The 22,335-nt window shown below is 52.2% G+C and overlaps 1 protein-coding gene across 1 annotated transcript in view; it reads right to left on the bottom strand.

The window, feature by feature from the left end:
• Positions 1–18,317, bottom strand: part of LOC140457144 (neutral alpha-glucosidase AB-like) — a 36,300-nt gene extending 17,983 nt beyond the window's left edge. Inside the window, 6 exon segments of the mRNA XM_072551180.1 lie at positions 6,366–6,431; positions 9,988–10,167; positions 11,323–11,450; positions 12,143–12,251; positions 15,767–15,868; positions 18,207–18,317. Of these exon segments, the coding sequence (XP_072407281.1) occupies positions 6,366–6,431; positions 9,988–10,167; positions 11,323–11,450; positions 12,143–12,251; positions 15,767–15,868; positions 18,207–18,232 (611 nt within the window). The 5' untranslated portion in view covers positions 18,233–18,317.
• Between the last annotated feature and the right edge of the window lie 4,018 nt (positions 18,318–22,335).

Below are 22,335 nucleotides of genomic sequence, written 5' to 3'. Positions count from 1 at the left end.
CCCCCTCCCCACCCCCCTCCCCGCCCAGCGATACCAAACCACCCATACACCCCCTCCCCCACCCCCTCCCCCGCCCAGCGATATCAAACCACCCATACACCCCCTCCCCCGTCCCCTCCCCACCCCCTCCCCACCCAGCGATACCAAACCACCCATACACCCCCTCCCCCACCCCACCCCCTCCCCGCCCCCTCCCCACCCCCTCCCCGCCCAGTGATACCAAACCACCCATACACCCCCTCCCCCGTCCCCTCCCCGTCCCCTCCCCACCCCCTCCCCACCCAGCGATACCAAACCACCCATACACCCCCTCCCCCACCCCCTCCCCCGCCCAGCGATATCAAACCACCCATACACCCCCTCCCCCGTCCCCTCCCCACCCCCTCCCCACCCAGCGATACCAAACCACCCATACACCCCCTCCCCCACCCCACCCCCTCCCCGCCCCCTCCCCACCCCCTCCCCGCCCAGTGATATCAAACCACCCATACACCCCCTCCCCCACCCCCTCCCCACCCCCTCCCCGCCCAGCGATATCAAACCACCCATACACCCCCTCCCCCACCCCACCCCCTCCCCACCCCCTCCCCACCCCCTCCCCGCCCAGCGATATCAAACCACCCATACACCCCCTCCCCCACCCCCTCCCCACCCCCTCCCCGCCCAGCGATATCAAACCACCCATACACCCCCTCCCCACCCCCTCCCCACCCCCCTCCCCGCCCAGCGATATCAAACCACCCATACACCCCCTCCCCCACCCCCTCCCCACCCCCTCCCCGCCCAGCGATATCAAACCACCCATACACCCCCTCCCCCACCCCCCTCCCCCGCCCAGCGATACCAAACCACCCATACACCCCCTCCCCACCCCCTCCCCCACCCCCTCCCCCGCCCAGCGATACCAAACCACCCATACACCCCCTCCCCCACCCCCTCCCCCGCCCAGCGATACCAAACCACCCATACACCCCCTCCCCCACCCCCTCCCCACCCCCTCCCCGCCCAGCGATATCAAACCACCCATACACCCCCTCCCCACCCCCTCCCCACCCCCTCCCCGCCCAGCGATACCAAACCACCCATACACCTCCTCCCCACCCCCTCCCCGCCCAGCGATACCAAACCACCCATACACCTCCTCCCCACCCCCTCCCCGCCCAGCGATATCAAACCACCCATACACCCCCTCCCCACCCCCTCCCCACCCCCTCCCCGCCCAGCGATACCAAACCACCCATACACCTCCTCCCCACCCCCTCCCCGCCCAGCGATACCAAACCACCCATACACCCCCTCCCCCACCCCCTCCCCCGTCCCCCTCCCCGCCCAGCGATATCAAACCACCCATACACCTCCTCCCCACCCCCTCCCCACCCCCTCCCCGCCCAGCGATATCAAACCACCCATACACCCCCTCCCCCACCCCCTCCCCCGTCCCCCTCCCCGCCCAGCGATATCAAACCACCCATACACCTCCTCCCCACCCCCTCCCCGCCCAGCGATACCAAACCACCCATACACCCCCTCCCCCACCCCACCCCCTCCCCACCCCCTCCCCGCCCAGCGATACCAAACCACCCATACACCCCCTCCCCACCCCCTCCCCGCCCAGCGATATCAAACCACCCATACACCTCCTCCCCCGTCCCCACCCTGTCCAGCGATATCAGAGATATACCTCCTCACCCCCCGCCCCATTCAGCGATATCAAATCAGAGATATACCTCCTCCCCCTCCCTGGCCTGTTCAGCAATATCAAGTCAGACCACGAGGGAGCTCTCTGATTGGTCCCACCCACCCATCTCGAACCCAACCACCAGTGCTCCTTTCCCAGCTCCAGATTTGGTGAATGTATTCTGACCTACCATTTCTCTGATCACCATTGCCTCCTTTTGAACCTGCTCCCACTGCAGTTTCAGGCAGTGCATCCCAGATCACAACAGCTCGCTGCCTCCATTAAAACATTCTCCTCAGAATCACAAAACACAGAGCAGGCCCTTCATCCTATTGAGCATGTATCACCAAAACTATGCTGTTCAATCTGTGTCCGTCTGGGGGTGGCTGACCTTCCTGCTGCTGGGAACAGGATCACACTGACTGCACCCAAACCCCTCACCGATCCGGTTCAATCTCCTTTCACTTCCCCTCAGGTTGGTTCAGTGTGTGCGAGAGAGAGAGAACGAAGCCCCTGAATAATATTGGAGTTGAACTGACAGAAGAGGGGGGAACTGGGCACTGCAGAGACGTGTGGTACAGTGTGTGTACAGAGAACACTGCCTTCTTGTTGCAGAAATGCTCGGGTGCTTTTTAATACCTCATTACAACAATATCCTCTGACCGCACAAGCTCACGATTCCCATTCTCGGCTCCTGCTCCAGTTCCATTGCTGACCAGCCACGGCCCTTGTCAATATTCCCACAAGCCACACCTTCCTTCATACTCGAGGGGAGACTGCAATGTGGAAGAGCAGCACTCCAGGCTGCTCCAGAATTCCGGGTTTATGGCACCACCTGTGCTGCAAGAGCTACAGAATCTTCCCAAGAATCCATTTCAAAAGCTCACAAAGAGCTCCTCCAGTCTTGGTCCAATCAGAAATGTGAGCTCACTGTGTCTTCATCACAAACTCCTGCAGATCTGGTTCAGTAACACAGCCAGTTATGGGAATGCTGGTGGCTGTCCTGTAGGTTTCACCAAACCCCTCCCACGTTGGGCACATTGCAGCTTACAGAAACTCCACAAAATGTTTGCCACAAAGCCTTGCACAGAACATTTAAGAGACTAGCATCAGACAGCACCGGAAAAGTTAACCTGAAAACTTGCCCCAAACCAGGAAGTTAAGCTCAGTGCTTACATACACCTCTGCCCTTCCTGTGGCTGGGCACATGGACGTGAGGAATCTTAGGAGACATCTATCTGTAAATTCAAACCTCAAAATGTCATGCCCTTTCAAAGGGGGAGAAAAGTGGTAAAGCAGTACAGGATTAAGTTCAAAACTTTGCAAGAGACAAGTTAAATTTCAGGACTCATCTCACAGCATCTTCACACATTGTGGAGGAGAACACCCTCTGCATCTCATCTGGTTACTGGGGTCCCATGCAGTAAGCTGATTGCATGGCCTAACACATACGATCAATCACTGACTGGGACACCCTTCCAACTAATCTCACTGTAGACACCTCTTCTCCTGTCTCAGTCTCTGTGCTAAGGCCAAGTGCAGCCTCAGACCCTGCACTAGCAAACACAGTGATGAAGCAATGGTGGGGCACATGCAGCTCAGTAGAACTAAGTGTTAAAGTGCTCTCATACCTTCAACACACCATGCCTCAGAATATTAGAAGGTTACACTCTGTAAAATGTGCAGCAAACCATTGGATGTGTTTGATATAATTACCCTGGGTGTCGTAGGCTTTGAGCCAATGGATTCACTATGGACTGCACTAGGCCATCTTTAAACTGAGCTCTGAGGGGGTCATTTCATCCGATTGGATCACACCCACTCCGGAAACCACACGGCATCGCAGGACAGTGCTCGCTCTAAATAACACATGTCACAGAACATCAAGACTCCCATTTTTAACATTAGGGCTGCAGCGATAACTTTATATAGGGCTTAGTTATGGTGTGTCTGTGCGTGTGCCTGAGCAACAGATGCCAAGTGCAGCTGAACTGAACCCAGAACAAGGAAGATTGAAGAGGAACAGGGTTTTACCACTGACTGACCCACTGTCACATTACCAGCTCAGGCCCAGCCAGGGAACAGATCACCCAGTGCTTCCATTCACCCCTTTTCAACAACCCAGGAAGCGGGAAAGCTGGCTACTGCTGAAGCTAGCCCACTCGGCGTACCTAGGGGCACCATGACAATCAGACAGTACCTTTGGAGTCAGGGCAAGGGGAGACAGTGGGAGAATAAAGATCAATGAGCAGGCGGTGCAGGGGAAGCAATAAACTGGCTCACAGCTTTCAGGACTAATGCTGTATGTCAGCCAGCAGCAAACACAGATTAGCAAGGGGCAGAAACAAATGCATTAGTCCCACCAAAGACAGATTAACAAGATGAAAAGTCAGAATAAAAAGGGACAAGCAAGTGGTAATGAACTAGCTGTGATGTGACAGCAGCAGGAACACCGAACGGTTGGGCAGAATGAGCTGGGAGTGAAAACTAATGCAAAAGCTAAAGCAGTCAGCAAGCTCTAGGCTAGGAGCGGGGCACGGCCCTGTCTAGGTGGACATGTTCACTTACACTCAATTCAAACAGGATGAAGAGTCAAAGTGTCAGGTCGTGGAAAACACCTGCTCACCTCTTCTCCAGGTTATATCCTGTGGCTCCAGAGGCCCCCTCCTTTTACCTGTTAACATTTAATAACTCAACACTGCGCCCCGCAACAGTGTCAGATAAATCTCTCTGGTTAGTCAGAGGGAACACAGGGGCCAGAGGGTTGGAGGGCTGAATGAAGCATGTGCCTGTCTGCGTGTGCACATGCGTGTATTCGGTGAGTGGCCAGGGACAGTGCATGTAGGTGCATGTATTTGGGGAGGGGGCCAAGTTCAGCTTGAGAGTGTTGGAGGGCCCATGTGTGACGTGTGCCTGTCTGTATTTTGGGTGTGTGCAGGTGCGTGTATTTGGGGAGGGGGCCAGGGACACCATGTGGGGGTGGGGGTGGGTGTATGCGTGTATTTGGGGAGGAGATTATGGACAGAGCATGCTGTGCGTTGGAGGGCCCTTGTGTGGAGTGTACTTGGGGACAGGGCGTGCTGTGTATGTTGGAGGGCCTATGTGCAGTGTGTGTCTGTCTGTGTGTGCATGCACGTGTGTATTTGAGGATGGGGGTAAAGGACAGCGTGTGAATGTGTGCACACGCATCAGTCAGAGCTGGTGCAGGCAGAGTGTGAACACAGAAGGGGTACAGGCAGGCAGACTGGTGTCAGATGCAGTGTGCGTGGGTATATTGGTTCCAGCTGAGAACTGCCAGGGAATTCCTACAGGCATGGCACTCATCCAGATTCAATCAATAAGCACATCGACCTGGACCCAATATACCGGCCACTGCAACGGACCGCTGGAACTGACAACCGGAAGCGGCAGAGACAAACCACTATAAATGCCGGAGGAAACAGCACAGAAGCGCTTCACAGGAAGCTCCCAAGCACTGAGGATGTCACCTAGACAGGGGACGAAACGTCTGCAACACAAATTCCCACCTCGGCGAACGGAGAAACCAATGTAACAGGTTAACGGTGCTCAACTTGGTGATGTTATGAACCAACCACTTGACTCGGTCCCTGGGACGGGATGGTGGAAACGTGATATCTCCCTTCCCAGCAGGGATCCTACGGCCTCTCAGGACAGAGGGGAGGACGTTTACAACCTCACCCACCTCATTGACTTAAACAGACCAACTCAGCAGGTACACTGCTGCATCTGAACGGCCTGTCATGAGGTTGGGGAGATTAAATCAGCCCCATTAGGATTGGTCTTGGTTAACAAAGGTCTCTCTCAAAGCCGTCTTCTACAGAAGGCAGAAGCCAGGTTATTTTGTAGAGAAAGCTGACATTCCAGGGCCAGCAACAAACACCAGAGACAGATTGGATTAGTCTGCATGGTGGCTCTCAACTCCGGAGTGGGAGGTGATCCTACAAAAAGCTACAACCATCACTGTGACAACGTCCCTGCAATTCATCACCACACTCTGGTGTTCAAGCAAGCTTCTCCTGCCAAGTGAGAACATTACACGAATGAATGAATCTACAGAGACATGGCTAACCTGACTGCTCATCCTCCAACTCCAAGCATTCCACACTGGGCAGCCAGCAGACACCCACTGATGGTACTTTCATACCAAAGTTTACAAGGGCATATTCAAAGCTGCTTGAGGCTTTACTCAGTCCCTTCGCCATAAGCAAAAAGCCAGAACAGAAGCGTGCATGCACTGGTGATGAAGGGGATGCAACAGGTGCAGAGTTTAGCACAGCCAGGGAGGTACAAGGTTCAGGGGCGCTGTATCTCATGAGTATCTCTACCACAGAATCCACCTCACCTCCTGCCTGGGCCTGCTGTCGATTCTCTGATAAGAGAGAGATCACAGTGATCAGTTAATAACTCCACAGCAGCTTAGCAGAGGGCACCCTGAATAGAGTCTCTCATCTTGGAACACTGCACAGAGCCGTAGGAGTTAAGCTCGCTGGGGAAGTTTGGGATTGGATCGATGTTTTATCCATTGATCAGGTCTATGTTTTCACATCAGTGTGGTGTGCAGAGAGATTCTGATCTCCCCTCTGCTTTAATATCGTTGCAACCCCAAGCATTAGTATCATTAGGTGCACAAACAGGACTAAAAAGACAGCGTTGGTGCAGCATTTACCTAATGAACACGTTCTTGATTTTACTCCACATGCTACCGACTGTGCTACTAATTTTTTCCGTGTAACTGAGGGGGTGGAAGTTGCAAAGAGGTGGGAGGGGTGGGGAGAAACAAAATGGAATAAAATAACAAATAAAAAACAAAATGAGTTTCAGTTGTCGTTGTTCAGACAGTAAAACACCAAGAGCTTATACAATCTTTACCAGCAGGCACACAACAAGGGAAGAAATCTGCCTATCTCCTGCACACCACAGCTATTGGCACCCATTATACCCAACACTGAAAGCAGGGGAGCCAGACAGAGAGCGCGCGAGAGAGAGAGACAGGGCGGGCGAGCGTGCGCCCGTGAGACACAGAGCGAGTGTGCGCCAGAGAGAGAGCGCGAGAGAGAGAGAGAGAGAGAGAGAGGCGCGTGCTCTCACTCATGCGCGGAGAGAGAGAGACAGAGAGAGAGAGAGAGAGAGAGAAAACGCGCGAGAGAGCGAGCGCGAGAGAGAGAGAGCGAGCGCGATAGAGAGAGAGAGAGCGAGCGCGATAGAGAGAGAGAGAGAGAGCGCGCGAGACTCCCCAGCTCGAATGGTCAAACCAACTGCCAAACCATGACACTGGGACAGCTATGTGAAGGGAACTACTCACAAGGAGCTTGACAGTTAAAACAGATCGCTGAAGCAGATTCCCCTCAGAGTGATGGGAGGGTCTCTGGACAGCAGTAGTCCTCTGCTACCTGGCCCCAGTGAATACATCAAATGGCTGATGACAGCAGGATCTCCAAACATCTCAGGCAAGTCCTCTCTGGGTCACATGTAACATCTGAGCTGTCCAGCAGGGAAGCCAGGAATGCCATGCCTACTGCATACCCCAGGCTGCAGTCATTGGCTGATCATCAGTACAGACTTGGGAAGAAAGCCCAAGTAGGAGTTGAACAGATCTCATGATTGGGAAAACTGCAATAGCTGAAAGAGAGAGAAAGACCAGCAGACCCCTTCCCCAATAACAAAACTATACACAGAAGACATTCAAAAACACAACAAAACAGCAGAGCTATTTGGAGAAAAGTGGGTGAGAAAAATCCATCAATTGCAGAGGGAACAGCCCTGCTTCTACACGGCAACCAAAGAGCTGCAAGGGAAACAGCAACATCATGTATTTCTAGAATGTTATCAAATATCCCAAAGTGGTTCACAGAGTCAGGAGAAAACAGAGTCTCAGCTACCTGGAGCAGGAGGGTGATCAGCACAGGGGACCAAAAACTCAGAGATATCACAAGAGGATATTAAAAGAAAAGACAAGATCATGGGCGACTGCTTATTGAAGAAAGGTCATATTGCAGTAACAGTGGATCAATGGCAGCGTCCCTACTTCAGGGTTAGTGTTCAAGTCCAATTACCCCAAAGGTGTGCCATAACAATCACTGGACAGGTTAATTAGAGGAAACTATAAAATGTGTGAGCAGTTTAGAGATCCCACCTGCCTGATACCCAAAACGGAAGATTATCTCACAAGGAAATGCTGGATCTGCATCCATCAGAATTTGGGAGAATGAATGCAGTTCTTACTGAGAGATAGGACACCCTGAGAGGATTGACTTGGTGGATGCTGAGAGATGGCTTCTCCTCGTGGAGTAAGGGACATGCTTTCAAAAGGGGCTCCTCATTTAAGATGAGATGTTGGAAGGAGGTTTTTCACTCGGGCAGGCTGTGGAACACACATCTCCTGTGAACAGTGGACTCAGGATCATTGAATATACATTCAAGGTCAAGATAGATGGACAAAGGAAGGGAGTGTGTGTGAGGGGGAAGCGGGGAGAATCTGGTGCTGAGAGCACAATTAGATCAGCCATGATCCAGCAGAACACGAGAGGGGCTGAACGGCCTCCCACCACTCCTATTTCATAGGCCACAAAAACCTGGATGGGACTGCAAGCTTCACGCTATAGAGGATGAGGGAACGTAGAGCTTGCCAGCTGCAATAATGGACTCACGAGGGCTGCTGCTTAGTCTGAACAAACAACCATGGGGCAGCTATGATAGGAGTCAGATGGCAGAGAGTAGAGACTGCTCCCAGTAACTGTGGTGTCTAAAACAAGGGGAAAATGGATACAGGGCCAAAACGTAAGATATTTCAGAACAGAGGGTACAACCCGCTTTCGACCGAGACAGGAGTCCACTCCCAGGTTGAGGTGGAAATACAGGCAAACATCAACATTCAAGATGAGACCGGACACAGGAGAAAGGACCATGGAAGAGGGTGTTGATACAGATGAACACTGGCACCCATTGGCTGGACTGAATGACAAGACTAAAAGCAGCAATTTTAAAAAACAATTTATTCTCAAGATCGAGGCATCAGTGGCACGGCCAGTGTTTATGGCCCTTCCTGATTTGTCCCTTAAGGTGGTGGCAGTGAGCTGTCTACTTGAACAATCCCAGTCCATGAGGCAGAGATGCAGGAAGTAAGTGAGGTGATCAGTCGGGTGTTAACCTTTGTTATGAGAAGTACTGAACACAAAAGGAAGATGTTGTCCTTCAGTAATACAGGGCATTAGTGAGACCAGATCTCAAATACTGAGCAGCTTTCAAGGAAAGAAGGAACACATTGGAGTAAGTTCAGCAAAGATTGATGCCTGGAGTGGGTGGCTGGTATTATGAAGAAAGGTTGGACAGACTGGGCTTTAACATTAGAAACATGAGTTGGGGGCTGAGGTGGGGCGCCTTGATTAAAGTGCCCATAGACTCCAAATGGTTGGATATGGAAATAATGTTTCCTCGTGGGTCAGTCCAAGGCTAAGGGAGTAAGTTATATCTGTGGGGATGGCTCTTTCAGGATGGAGATCAGGAGAATTTTTTTTCCTCTGAGTTGAGAGTGTTTGGAACTCTACCTCAGAAGAGGGGGGGGACTTATAGATTTTATTTTAAAAGACAGGAGTGGGCTAGGCTTTTAAATCTACAAGTTCTGCAGAAACTCAGCAGGTGTTGCATCGTCCATGGAGATAAGAAACAGTCAACATTTCGGGCCTGATATGACTTCTTCAAAACTGAAGCATTAACAGAATTTCTGTAGCACTTTGTGTTTGTTTCAGATCTCCAGCATTCAGAGTGTTTGGCTCAGGGAATACATTCTTGTTAAGAGAATCAAAGGTTATTAGTTTAAATGAGAATGTGGAATTGACCATGATCTTATTGAATATTTAAGGGCTTTCTCTGCTCCTAATTTGTATGTTTGGAAGGTACGGTCAGAGGGCTATTATGGAGGGTGTTCTAGATTCAGACCCAGCAACAGTGAAGGAACAACAATATGGTGCTGACTCAGGATGACATTCAACTTGGAGGGGAACAAGGGAGGAGTTACTAAAACAGTTAGGTAACAAGTTGGACAATGACAAACCAATAAGAGACTTGCAGGAAGTTATAACTGAAACAGATGATAATAACTGCACATTCTATACCGTTGGGTCAAATAATTAATATTTTTACAGAAGCAGAAATAAAAGAAATCTGCAAGTAAACATCCTTCATTTCAGTCAACTCAGGGACAGGAAAGAGGGACACTGGGAAATAGTTGGTGAATTTTTCACACCCTGGAGTTGTAATTCTGTAACTGAGGCAGCTGAGTGAGTACTCACGAGTCCTTCCTTTGTCGTAAGTGCTCAAACACCATCAGCCCCCGCGAGTTGATACTCAGCAGCAGCTCATTCCCAGTCATGATGTCCATTCTGAACGGCTTGGAGGTGATGATCACTTTGTACAACTTGTTTTCAAAGCCCAGTTCCACACTGTCTTCATCCCTGCCTACAACTGTTAAGCTGAAAGCCAGAAAACACATCCATTACCTTTATGCAGGATGGTCTGATTTAAAATCTATTAACAATCTGGTCAGAAGTCACACGACACCAGGTTACAGTTCAACAGGAAGTGACTTCTCCTGACAAGGAAGTAGCACTCCGAAAGCTTGCAATCTCAAAATAAACCCATTGGACCATAACCTGGTAACTTCTGATTTTACCCACCCAGTCCAACACCAACACCTCCATTCCATGGTCTCAAAATATTCGAGCAAACCACCAGACAGCTGTTCCAGAATGCAAGGTGGGAAAACATTATTAAAAAACTCTTTATTCTCCCTAATCCTGTGCTATCTCTGTCCTGGGAGGATTTGATGGGGACAGTGTTGAGAGAGCTTTAACTTCAGTTTAAAAGGATAGGAGTAGGTTTCCTCTGCATCTTTACCCCCATGTTATACCTCGCCTGGTATGGTTTGTTGCAGACTGGGTTTAGTTATTGTTATTTTCAATCTAGAAGAGTAAAGAAAGCTTTACTCTGTACCTGGTCCACTGTTATCCCTGTCCTCTCAGTGTTTGGCGGGACAGTTTAAGTTCAGTGTTCAGCTTAAAACTCTTAAGGGAGCTTCAACTTCAGTTTAAAAGGGTAGAAGGAGCTTTACTCTTAGCTAACATTGTGTTGTTCCTGTCCTGCAAATGTTTGATTGGGACAGTGTACACAGAGCTTCACTCTGTACCTAACTCTGCACTGTAGCTGCTTATGGGGACAGTATAGTTTGTGACTTTCTGCTTGAGAGAGGAGAGATAGCTTTACTCTGCATCTAATCCCGTCCTGGGAGTGTTTGATGGGGATGGTGTTGAGGAAATTTTAGTTTCTGATTAAAAGAGTTCCCTGTACTTGACCCCATACTGAAACAGAAATGGCTGGAAAAGCTCACCATGTCTGACAGTATCTGTGGAGAGAAATCAGGGTTAATGTTACAGGGAGAGCGACCCTGCCTCAGAACTGCATTCGACCCCATGTTGATTTAATTCCCGAAACTAACCATCAGTTTAAAATTCACATTCTTGTGTAGCATCAATAAATAGGTACCTCAATTCCTTCAACAGCTTCACAAAAAGGAGCATACGTATCGGAATACTGTGGAGTAAGGAACGGAAACAAGTCTAGCAACTTACGGTACAGTAGGTGGCTCTTGCACTAACACGTCCCGAACTTCATATCTTGTTTTCAGTGGATTTAATTCATTAATTTTAATCCTGGTCATATTCCCTTGCAGACCATATACTTCAAGTAGAAGTGGAACCTGTGAAAGATGCAAGGATTCACATCTCTGTCACTCCTGGTTGGAGTTGGATAAACAGGCTCCACAGTAATGTCCACCCCACCCCACCCCTCCCCTCCCCTCCCCTCCCCTCCCACTTGTTTAGCTCTCTGTCTGGCTGTGGCCAACATTGTGATGCTGATGTTGAGGTTCAGCTCCAGCAGTAGCAGCAAAAGAGTTAAATGTAAGTGGGCTTGGCCAAGAGCAGTTCTCAGGTAGGCACACTTTCTCCTCCCATTTGTTCCAGGTTGGACACTCCGCCATTCCCAGCTCTGCTCGCTGTTTGATGACAACAGCTGAACGGAAATCAGGAAGGTTGCGGAGAACTGACCATGGAGGATGGGTAGCCCAAGCTGAAATGCCCTGGAGAAGAACAAACGTGGTACCTGACTCCCTGTGAGGACAGGGACTGGGGCTTTGGATGGAGAGATTTAGAGCTGGCTTCAGGGGTTGTGTTCCCTTCAGCTGGAGGTGGGATCCCAACAGTCAACAGAGTCTCAGCTAAAATATTCACCTCGATTCCCAAATGCTTCTAAACCACAGCACAGGAGACAACCAATCTGCCCATTATTTCCATGCTGGCTCTTTGATATCAATCAGTGCATTCCAGAGCACAACAGCTCACTACAGAAATAAAATTCTCACCCCACTCCCAAAGACACAAGACCACTCACCTTATTCACTTCATTAATCAGCTGCAGCTTCACACTTTCATGGGTCACATCTAATGAGTTGAGCAGAGCGCGATAGGGAGAATTCTCCGGTTTAATATTCCTCTGTCGCCTGGGAAAGAATAATTGCAGTCATCGGACAGTTTGCATCTCAGTCCAATTGTTCTGAAATAAAACTCTTTTCAGCCAAGTGGTGGGTGCAGCAACAGCTCAAAGCAAACTGGCTCACAGATGGAGCACAGAATTATAAATCACATGAAAGTGGAGTTGCCGGTAGATAGGATAGTGTAGAAGGCAGCGTTTGGTATGCTTTCCTTTATTGGTCAGAGTATTGAGTACATGAGTTGGGAGGTCTTGTTGCGTCTGTACAGGACATTGGTTAGGCCACTGTTGGAATATTGCGTGCAATTCTGGTCTCCTTCCTATCGGAAAGATGTTGTGAAGCTTGAAAGGGTTCAGAAAAGATTTATAAGGATGTTACCAGGGTTGGAGGGTCTGAGCTACAGGGAGAGGCTGAACAGGCTGGGGCTGTTTTCCCTGGAGCGTCGGAGGCTGAGGGGTGACCTTATAGAGGTTTACAAAATTATGAGGGGCTTGGACAGGGTAAATAGACAAAGTCTTTTCTCTGGGGTCAGGTAGTCCAGAACTAGAGGGCATAGGTTTAGGGTGAGAGGGGAAAGATATAAAAGGGACCTAAGAAGCAACTTTTTCACGCAGAGGGTGTACGTGCCAGAGAAAGTGGTGGAGGCTGGTACAATTGCAATATTTAAGAGGCATTTGGATGGGTATATGAATAGGAAGGGTTTGGAGGGATATGGGCCGGGTGCTGGCAGGTGGGACTAGATGGAGTTGGGATATCTGGTTGGACCGAAGGGTCTGTTTCCATGCTGTACATCTTTATGACATAACACCAGGATATTGTCCAGCAGGTTCAATTGGAATTACAGGCTTTCAAATAAACTGTTGGACCATAATCTGGTGTGGTGTGGATTTTCAACTTTGTCCATCCCAGTCCAACACCAGCATCTCTACATTGTGGAGCCCAGAATCATAGAGATGTACAGCACAGATACAGACCTTTCAATCCAACTCGGCCATGCTGACCAGATATCTGAAATTTATCTAGTCCCTTTTGCCAGCACCTGGCCCATATCCCTCTAAGCGCCCTTTCTATTCATATATCCATCCAAATGCCTTTTAAATGTTGTATCTGTACCAGCCTCCACCACTTCCTCTGGCAGCTCATTCCATACACGCACCACCCTCTGTGTGAAAAAGTTTCCTCTTAGGTTCTTTTAAAATCTGTCCCCTCTCTTCCTAAACCTATGCCCTCTACTTCTGGACACCCCCACCCCAGGGAAAACACCTTGACTATTTACCCTAACCATGCCCCTCATGATTTCATAAGTCTCTATAAGGTCACCTCTCAGCCTCCAACGCTCCAGGGAAAACAGCCCCAGCCTGTTCAGCCTCTTCCTGTAGCTCAAATCCTCCAACCCTGGCAACATCCTTGTAAATCTTTTCTGAACCATTTCAAGTTTTACAACATTCTTCCTACAAGAAGGAGACCAGAATTGCACGCAATATTCCAAAAGTGGCCTAACCAATGTCCTGTACAGCCGCAACAAGACCTCCTAACTCCTATACTCAATCCAGACAGACACAGAAATACATGATTCCAGGCACTGAAATCTAGCTCGTCAGGAATTTCTCTAACCTGGCTCAGGAGTGAGCATTTGCAGGTCCCAGGTGACATATAGCCAGCTGCTTTTCCTTATGGATAGGTAACTAAGCACATCTAATCCACACACAACACTTTTCAACAGTGCTTCACTGGAGTATAAATCGGACAGAAATGCTGCTCACGATGTATCAAAGAAAGGTATTCCACAACTCAGTCAATGGCATTGGTTTTAAGAAGCATCTTTAAAGAGAGAGGTGCAGACAGGTTTAGGAAGGCAAAGTTGGACATTACAAAGATATGGAGTGACACACATGAAGGTTTACAAAACAAAAAGACACTGTCAAAATGCAAGATGATGCAGGAGTATTCGCTGACATCTTTCACCCCTCCTGACTATGGCCTGACGTCCCCTCCTGCTTCAAAAAGACCACCATCATCCTGGTCCCAAAAAACCCTCATGCAGCATGCCTCAATGACTCCAGCTCAGTGGCTCTGACCTCCAACATTATGGGAGTGCTTCCAGAGGTTAGTCAGAGCTCACATCAACTCCAGCCTTCCAGCCTGCCTCAATCCCTTGCAATTCACCTCCAGTCAGAAAGGTCCATGGCCGACACCATCTTCCAGCCCCTGCACTCATCCCTGGAATGTCTCAGACTTACTGACTACAGCTCCTCCTTAAACACCATCATTCCAAACTAATCTCCAAACTCCGAGACCAGGTCTCTGCTTCAACCTCAGCAACTGGATCTTCGACTTCCTGATACACAGCCCCACGAACAGTGAGAATAGGCAACACCAGCTCCCTCATGATAACCTTCAACACCAGCACCCCCATGATAACCTTCAACACCAGCGCCCCACAGGCTGTGTACCCAACCCCTTACTATACTCCTTATACATCCATGGCTGTGTGGGCAAACACTGTCCTAACTCCATCCACAGGTTCGCTGACGACACCATCGTTGTAAGCCTGAGACAGAGTGCTTGGTGGTGTGGTGTCAAGAGAACAAGCTCACCCTCAACATCACCAAAACAAAAGGGCTGGTCATTAACTTCAGGAAGTAAGGTGGATGGTATGTCACTGTCTATATCGTTGGAGATGGTGGAGACGGGTGCGAGCGTCAAGTTCCTAGGATCACCTGGTCTATCCACGTTGATGCTACAATCAAGAATGCACAGCAATGTCTCTACTTCCTCGGGCAGCTTTGGAAATGCAGTATTTCCATAAAGACTCTTACCAATTTTTGCAGAAAGGCACCATTTTATCTGGATGCATCACAGTTTGGTATGGCTTGGTCCTCTGCCCAGGACCAAAAGAAACGACAGAGTTGAGAACACAGCCCAGTCTATCACGCAATCTAGTCTTCCATCCATTGACTATTTGTGTTTCCCACTGCCTCAGAAAGGCAGCCATTGCCAAAGACCCCTCTCACTCTGGTCATAATCTCTTCCAATCTCTGCCATTGGGCAGAAGATACAAAAGCTTAACCACACGGACCAACTGATACAAGAACAGCTTCTTCCCCACTGTTATACTTATGGATGGACCCCTCAATTTTAAACTGAATGTTGATCTTGCTCTTGGTGCACCTTCTCTGCAGCTGTAACATTGTAATCCTCGCTCAGTTCTATTATCCTAACGCACTTCGTATGTTATGATCTGCCTGTACTACACACAAAACAAGACTTTTGACTGTACCTAGATACGTGTGACAATAATAAATCAAATCAGGTTAAATCAAACAAGTTCACCAGTCTATGAACTAATACACGAAAGGTGCCCTCATGTTAATACTCATTATTCGACTCGCTCAGCCTACAAGTTTAAAGTAAAACCCATTTGCATCAATTTTACAGCTTCTAAAACATAAAAGACAAAACTCTTGGAGACAAAGGACATGGATCGAGAAAGATTTTGACCCTTGTATTTTGTGAACACTTACTTGCAGAATGCACTTTGTTCACAGGTTTTAAAGTTACTTCTGTCCACAGCTTCTATTGTAGTGATATGAAGAGCCACCCAAGTTAGGACTATCCATCGCACACTGGAAAGAGAGACAGTAAGTGAACCTATTTATTAACTAACTGATCAAGTGTAAGACACCCACCAATGACTCCTCACACACCTAGAGTTTGGAACACTGTACTCACAAATACCAGAGTCAATGCTACATCAATGTACAAATCACCACATCCAACAGGGTCAAATCTGATAAGCCAGTCACAAACACATCAAAATTAGAGGTGTACAGCATTATCATAAGTTGAAAGTACTTCCCCCTCCCCACAAATTACTATTTAAAACCTCAACATTTTTTAAAAAGTGTTTCTCATAATCAGTCGTTATTTGGAAAACACAGCAGTCAATTTTCACACCTCTAGTTCAAGGCGTAAACGATCAGATTATGTTTTATCATAGAATCACTACAATGTGGAAACAGGCCATTTGACCCAATGTGTCCTCACCGACCCCCTGAAGAGTAACTCACCCAGATCCATTCCCCTATCTTATTACTCTACATTTACTCCCAACTAATGCACCTAATCTACACATACCTGAACACTATGGACAATTTACATTGACCAATTTATCTAACCTGCACATTTTTGGACTATGGGAGGAAAAACCCACACAGACGCAGGGAGAATGTGCAACTTCCACACAGCTGCCCAAGGCTGGAATTGAACTCAGGTTCCAGGCGCTGTATGGCAGCAGTGCTAACCACTGAGCCATCATGTTGATTAGGAAGCTGGATTCACAGGCAGGGGAATAGGAGTTGAGAGGTAGTGTGAGGTAATGGGGATGGTGAGGGGAGTTAGGGAGGAGGAGAATAAATGGGTTGAGCTGGGGGTGAAGAGGAAGTCATCTGTGGGCGGTTCATGCGGAGTGGGGGTCTATCTGTGGGTGAAGGGGAGTTAGTGGGGTCTGCAGGATAGGGATTGAGGGGTCCATTTGGAGTGGTGGAGGTCTGTCTATGGGTGAAGACGGCAGGGGGGGTATGGCTTCTGTCCATGGGGGTGGAGATTGGGAATAGGGGGGTCTGTCTGTGGGATGGGGGGTGGGGAATGGGGACTGTCTGTGGGATGGGGGGGATGGGGAATGGGGACTGTCTGTGGGATGGGGAATGGGGACTGTCTGTGGGATGGGGGGGTGGGGAATGGGGACTGTCTGTGGGATGGGGGGGTGGGGAATGGGGACTGTCTGTGGGATGGGGGGGTGGGGAATGGGGACTGTCTGTGGGGTGGGGGGGTGGGGGATGGGGACTGTCTGTGGGATGGGGGGGTGGGGGATGGGGACTGCCTGTGGGGGTGGGGAAGTGAGGGTCAGGGTCTGTCTGTGGAAGTGGGGATTGGGGAGCGGGTGGGGGTCTGCCTGTGGGGGAGGGGATGGGGGGGGGGGCCTGCCTGTCGGGGAGGGGATGGGGGGGGCCTGCCTGTGGAGGAGGGGATGGAGAAGAGAGTGGTGATGGGGGTGGGGACGGAGGTTTGCCTGTGGGGGAGGGGATGGGGGTCTGCCATTGGGGTTGGGGGCCTGTCTGTGAGGGAGGGGATGGGGGCCTGTCTGTGAGGGAGGGGGTGGGAGTGGGGATCTGTCTGTGGGGGTGGAGATGGGGGGGTCTGCCTATGGGGGGTGGGGATGAGGGTCTGCCTGTGGGGAAGGGGCCTGTCTGAGGGGGAGGGGCCTGTCTGTGGAGGAGGGGGCGGGGCCTGTCTGTAGAGGAGGGGGCGGGGCCTGTCTGTAGAGGAGGGGGCGGGGGCCTGTCTGTAGAGGAGGGGGCGGGGGCCTGTCTGTAGAGGAGGGGGCGGGGGCCTGTCTGTAGAGGAGGGGGCGGGGGCCTGTCTGTAGAGGAGGGGGCGGGGGCCTGTCTGTAGAGGAGGGGGCGGGGGCCTGTCTGTAGAGGAGGGGGCGGGGGCCTGTCTGTAGAGGTGGGGGCGGGGGCCTGTCTGTAGAGGTGGGGGCGGGGCCTGTCTGTAGAGGAGGGGGCGGGGGCCTGTCTGTAGAGGAGGGGGCGGGGGCCTGTCTGTAGAGGAGGGGGCGGGGCCTGTCTGTAGAGGAGGGGGCGGGGCCTGTCTGTAGAGGAGGGGGCGGGGCCTGTCTGTAGAGGAGGGGGCGGGGCCTGTCTGTAGAGGAGGGGGCGGGGCCTGTCTGTAGAGGAGGGGGCGGGGCCTGCCGCCTCCAGGCCGCTCCTGTTGCTAACCTGGCGGCAGGAAATCCTGCTCCCCCTGAGCCCGGCTCCATTAGAAACCTCTGATAACACACAAGACCGTGTCCCCACGCCGAAGGAGCGAGGTTCAGGTCTCTCTCCCTATATTCGCCCCTCCCCCCGGGACCTACGGACAACACACTCAAAGGAAAACCCTAAAGCCCAGGACCCGCTTCACCTCAGCCTCAGCTCCACCGCCGCCATCTTGGCCGAGCTCGAGCCGCCCGCGTGACGTCAGCGCGCCCCTGAACTTTACCCGCGGACAAGCCCCGCCCCTCAGCCGGAGCGCGGACACGTCAGCTCAATCTGATTGGCATGCGTGTGCAGGGGCGGGGTCACAGTCAACACGCGGAGCGTCACTGGTGGCGGGCTAACAGCGATGTGATTGACATGACGTCGCACGTCACTGGGAACGGGTTCAGAGCTGGGTGATTGACTTGGCTCTGTACGTCCCCCGGGGCGTGGTCAGAGCTCGGTGATTGACATGTTCCTGTGCTTCACTGGGGGCGGGGTCACTGCCGGGTGATTGACAGCCAGAGTCATTGCAGTAGGCTGTTCAGCCCATCCTGTCCAGACTTGCTGGGCCAAATGGTCTGTTTCCACACGACAAGGATTCCCTTTCTAGAGCCCCTGTATTTCAATCTGCCCCTGCTTTACACCCAGAACAAAAAGGAACAGGGTTAGCCATGATCCTATTGAATGGTGGAGTAAACTCCAGTAGTTTGCCCCACCATTCAATAGGATCATGGCTGATCCAACATTCCTCACTCTCACTTTCCCGCCCTTTCCCCATGACCCTCAATCCCCAACCTGATCCAGAATCTATTAATCTCAGCCTTAAATATCCACCATGACTTGGAGGTGCTGGTGTTGGACTGGGGTGGACAAAGTTAAAAATCACATCACACCAGGTTATAGTCCAACAGGTTCATTTGGAAGCACTAGCTTTCGGAGCGACGCTCCTTCATCAGGTGGCTCTGGGAACAGAATCTTTAACTATCTGTGAATATATACACCCAGATCCCTGTGCACCCACAGTCCCTTAGAACTGTACCCAATATTGGATATTGTCTTTCCATATTTCTTCAAACCACAAATCCATCGGGTCTCTGCACTGAACTTCATCTGTGACCTACCCTCCATGCTCTGACAACCTGTCGATGGCTTCCTCACAGTTCACAGCATTTCATATCATTCACAAACTTTAAAACAGTGCTCTATAGACCGATAGGTAGCATTCTGGACACAGAGAGGGATAGAGTGAGAGGGCAGGTGGAATTCTGGACTGGGACAGGGGAGGGGTACAGAGTGAGAGAGGAGGGGGGACAGAGTGAGAGAGCGGGGGGGATAGAGTGAGAGAGCAGGGGGGATAGAGTGAGAGAGGAGGGGGGACAGAGTGAGAGAGCAGGGGGGATAGAGTGAGAGAGCGGAGGGGATAGAGTGAGAGAGCGGGGGGGATAGAGTGAGAGAGCGGGGGGATAGAGTGAGAGAGCGGGGGGGATAGAGTGAGAGAGCGGGGGGGATAGAGTGAGAGAGTAGGGGGGACAGAGTGAGAGAGCAGGGGGGATAGAGTGAGAGAGCGGGGGGGATAGAGTGAGAGAGCGGGGGGGATAGAGTGAGAGAGCGGGGGGGATAGAGTGAGAGAGCAGGGGGGATAGAGTGAGAGAGGAGGGGGGACAGAGTGAGAGAGCAGGGGGGATAGAGTGAGAGAGCGGGGGGGATAGAGTGAGAGAGCGGGGGGGATAGAGTGAGAGAGCGGGGGGATAGAGTGAGAGAGCGGGGGGGATAGAGTGAGAGAGCAGGGGGATAGAGTGAGAGAGTAGGGGGGACAGAGTGAGAGAGCAGGAGGGACAGAGTGAGAGAGCGGGGGGATAGAGTGAGAGAGCGGGGGGGACAGAGTGAGAGAGCGGGGGGGACAGAGTGAGAGAGCGGGGGGGACAGAGTGAGAGAGCAGGGAGGACAGAGTGAGAGAGCAGGGGGGATAGAGTGAGAGAGCAGGGGGGATAGAGTGAGAGAGCAGGGGGGATAGAGTGAGAGCAAGGAGGATAGAATGAGAGAGCGGGGGGATAGAGTGAGAGAGCGGGGGGGATAGAGTGAGAGAGCGGGGGGGACAGAGTGAGAGAGCAGGGGGGACAGAGTGAGAGAGCAGGGGGGAAAGAGTGAGAGAGCAGGGGGGACAGAGTGAGAGAGCAGGGGGGACAGAGTGAGAGAGCAGGGGGGACAGAGTGAGAGAGCGGGGGGGACAGAGTGAGAGAGCGGGGGGGATAGAGTGAGAGAGCGAGGGGGACAGAGTGAGAGAGGAGGGGGGACAGAGTGAGAGAGGAGGGGGGACAGAGTGAGAGAGCAGGGGGGGATAGAGTGAGAGAGCAGGGGGGGATAGAGTGAGAGAGCAGGGGGGGATAGAGTGAGAGAGCAGGGGGGATAGAGTGAGAGAGCGGGGGGGATAGAGTGAGAGAGCGGGGGGGATAGAGTGAGAGAGCGGGGGGGATAGAGTGAGAGAGCGGGGGGGGATAGAGTGAGAGAGCGGGGGGATAGTGTGAGAGAGGAGGGGGGATAGTGTGAGAGAGGAGGGGGGACAGAGTGAGGGAGCGGGGGGGATAGAGTGAGAGAGCAGGGGGGATAGAGTGAGAGAGCAGGGGGGATAGAGTGAGAGAGCGGAGGGAATATAGTGAGAGAGCAGGGGGGATAGAGTGAGAGAGCAGGGGGGACAGAGTGAGAGAGGAGGGGGGACAGAGTGAGAGAGGAGGGGGGACAGAGTGAGAGAGGAGGGGGGACAGAGTGAGAGAGGAGGGGGGACAGAGTGAGAGAGGAGGGGGACAGAGTGAGAGAGCAGGGGGGACAGAGTGAGAGAGCAGGGGGGACAGAGTGAGAGAGCGGGGGGACAGAGTGAGAGAGCAGGGGGGATAGAGTGAGAGAGCAGGGGGGGGATAGAGTGAGAGAGCAGGGGGGACAGAGTGAGAGAGCAGGGGGGACAGAGTGAGAGAGCAGGGGGGACAGAGTGAGAGAGCAGGGGGGGACAGAGTGAGAGAGCAGGGGGGGACAGAGTGAGAGAGCAGGGGGGATAGAGTGAGAGAGCGGAGGGAATAGAGTGAGAGCAAGGAGGATAGAATGAGAGAGCGGGGGGATAGAGTGAGAGAGCGGAGGGAATAGAGTGAGAGAGTAGGGGGGACAGAGTGAGAGAGCAGGAGGGACAGAGTGAGAGAGCGGGGGGATAGAGTGAGAGAGCGGGGGGGATAGAGTGAGAGAGCGGGGGGATAGAGTGAGAGAGTAGGGGGGACAGAGTGAGAGAGCAGGAGGGACAGAGTGAGAGAGCGGGGGGATAGAGTGAGAGAGCGGGGGGGACAGAGTGAGAGAGCAGGGGGGACAGAGTGAGAGAGCAGGGGGGATAGAGTGAGAGAGCGGGGGGGATAGAGTGAGAGAGGAGGGGGGACAGAGTGAGAGAGCAGGGGGGATAGAGTGAGAGAGCAGGGGGGATAGAGTGAGAGAGCGGAGGGAATAGAGTGAGAGCAAGGAGGATAGAATGAGAGAGCGGGGGGATAGAGTGAGAGAGCGGGGGGGATAGAGTGAGAGAGCGGGGGGGATAGAGTGAGAGAGCAGGGGGATAGAGTGAGAGAGTAGGGGGGACAGAGTGAGAGAGCAGGAGGGACAGAGTGAGAGAGCGGGGGGATAGAGTGAGAGAGCAGGGGGGACAGAGTGAGAGAGCGAAGGGGGACAGAGTGAGAGAGCAGGGAGGACAGAGTGAGAGAGCAGGGGGGACAGAGTGAGAGAGCAGGGGGGACAGAGTGAGAGAGCAGGGGGGACAGAGTGAGAGAGCAGGGGGGGACAGAGTGAGAGAGCAGGGGGGGACAGAGTGAGAGAGCAGGGGGGATAGAGTGAGAGAGCAGGGGGGATAGAGTGAGAGAGCGGAGGGAATAGAGTGAGAGAGCGGGGGGGATAGAGTGAGAGAGCAGGGGGATAGAGTGAGAGAGCAGGGGGGACAGAGTGAGAGAGCAGGAGGGACAGAGTGAGAGAGCGGGGGGATAGAGTGAGAGAGCAGGGGGGACAGAGTGAGAGAGCGGGGGGGGACAGAGTGAGAGAGCAGGGGGGACAGAGTGAGAGAGCAGGGAGGACAGAGTGAGAGAGCAGGGGGGACAGAGTGAGAGAGCGGAGGGAATAGAGTGAGAGCAAGGAGGATAGAATGAGAGAGCGGGGGGATAGAGTGAGAGAGCGGGGGGGATAGAGTGAGAGAGCGGGGGGATAGAGTGAGAGAGCGGGGGGGATAGAGTGAGCGAGCAGGGGGATAGAGTGAGAGAGTAGGGGGGACAGAG

The sequence above is a fragment of the Chiloscyllium punctatum genome, chromosome 31 (assembly GCF_047496795.1).
Source record: "Chiloscyllium punctatum isolate Juve2018m chromosome 31, sChiPun1.3, whole genome shotgun sequence".
Taxonomy (NCBI): Eukaryota; Metazoa; Chordata; class Chondrichthyes; order Orectolobiformes; family Hemiscylliidae; genus Chiloscyllium; species Chiloscyllium punctatum.
This window is presented reverse-complemented; position numbering and strand designations above follow the sequence as displayed.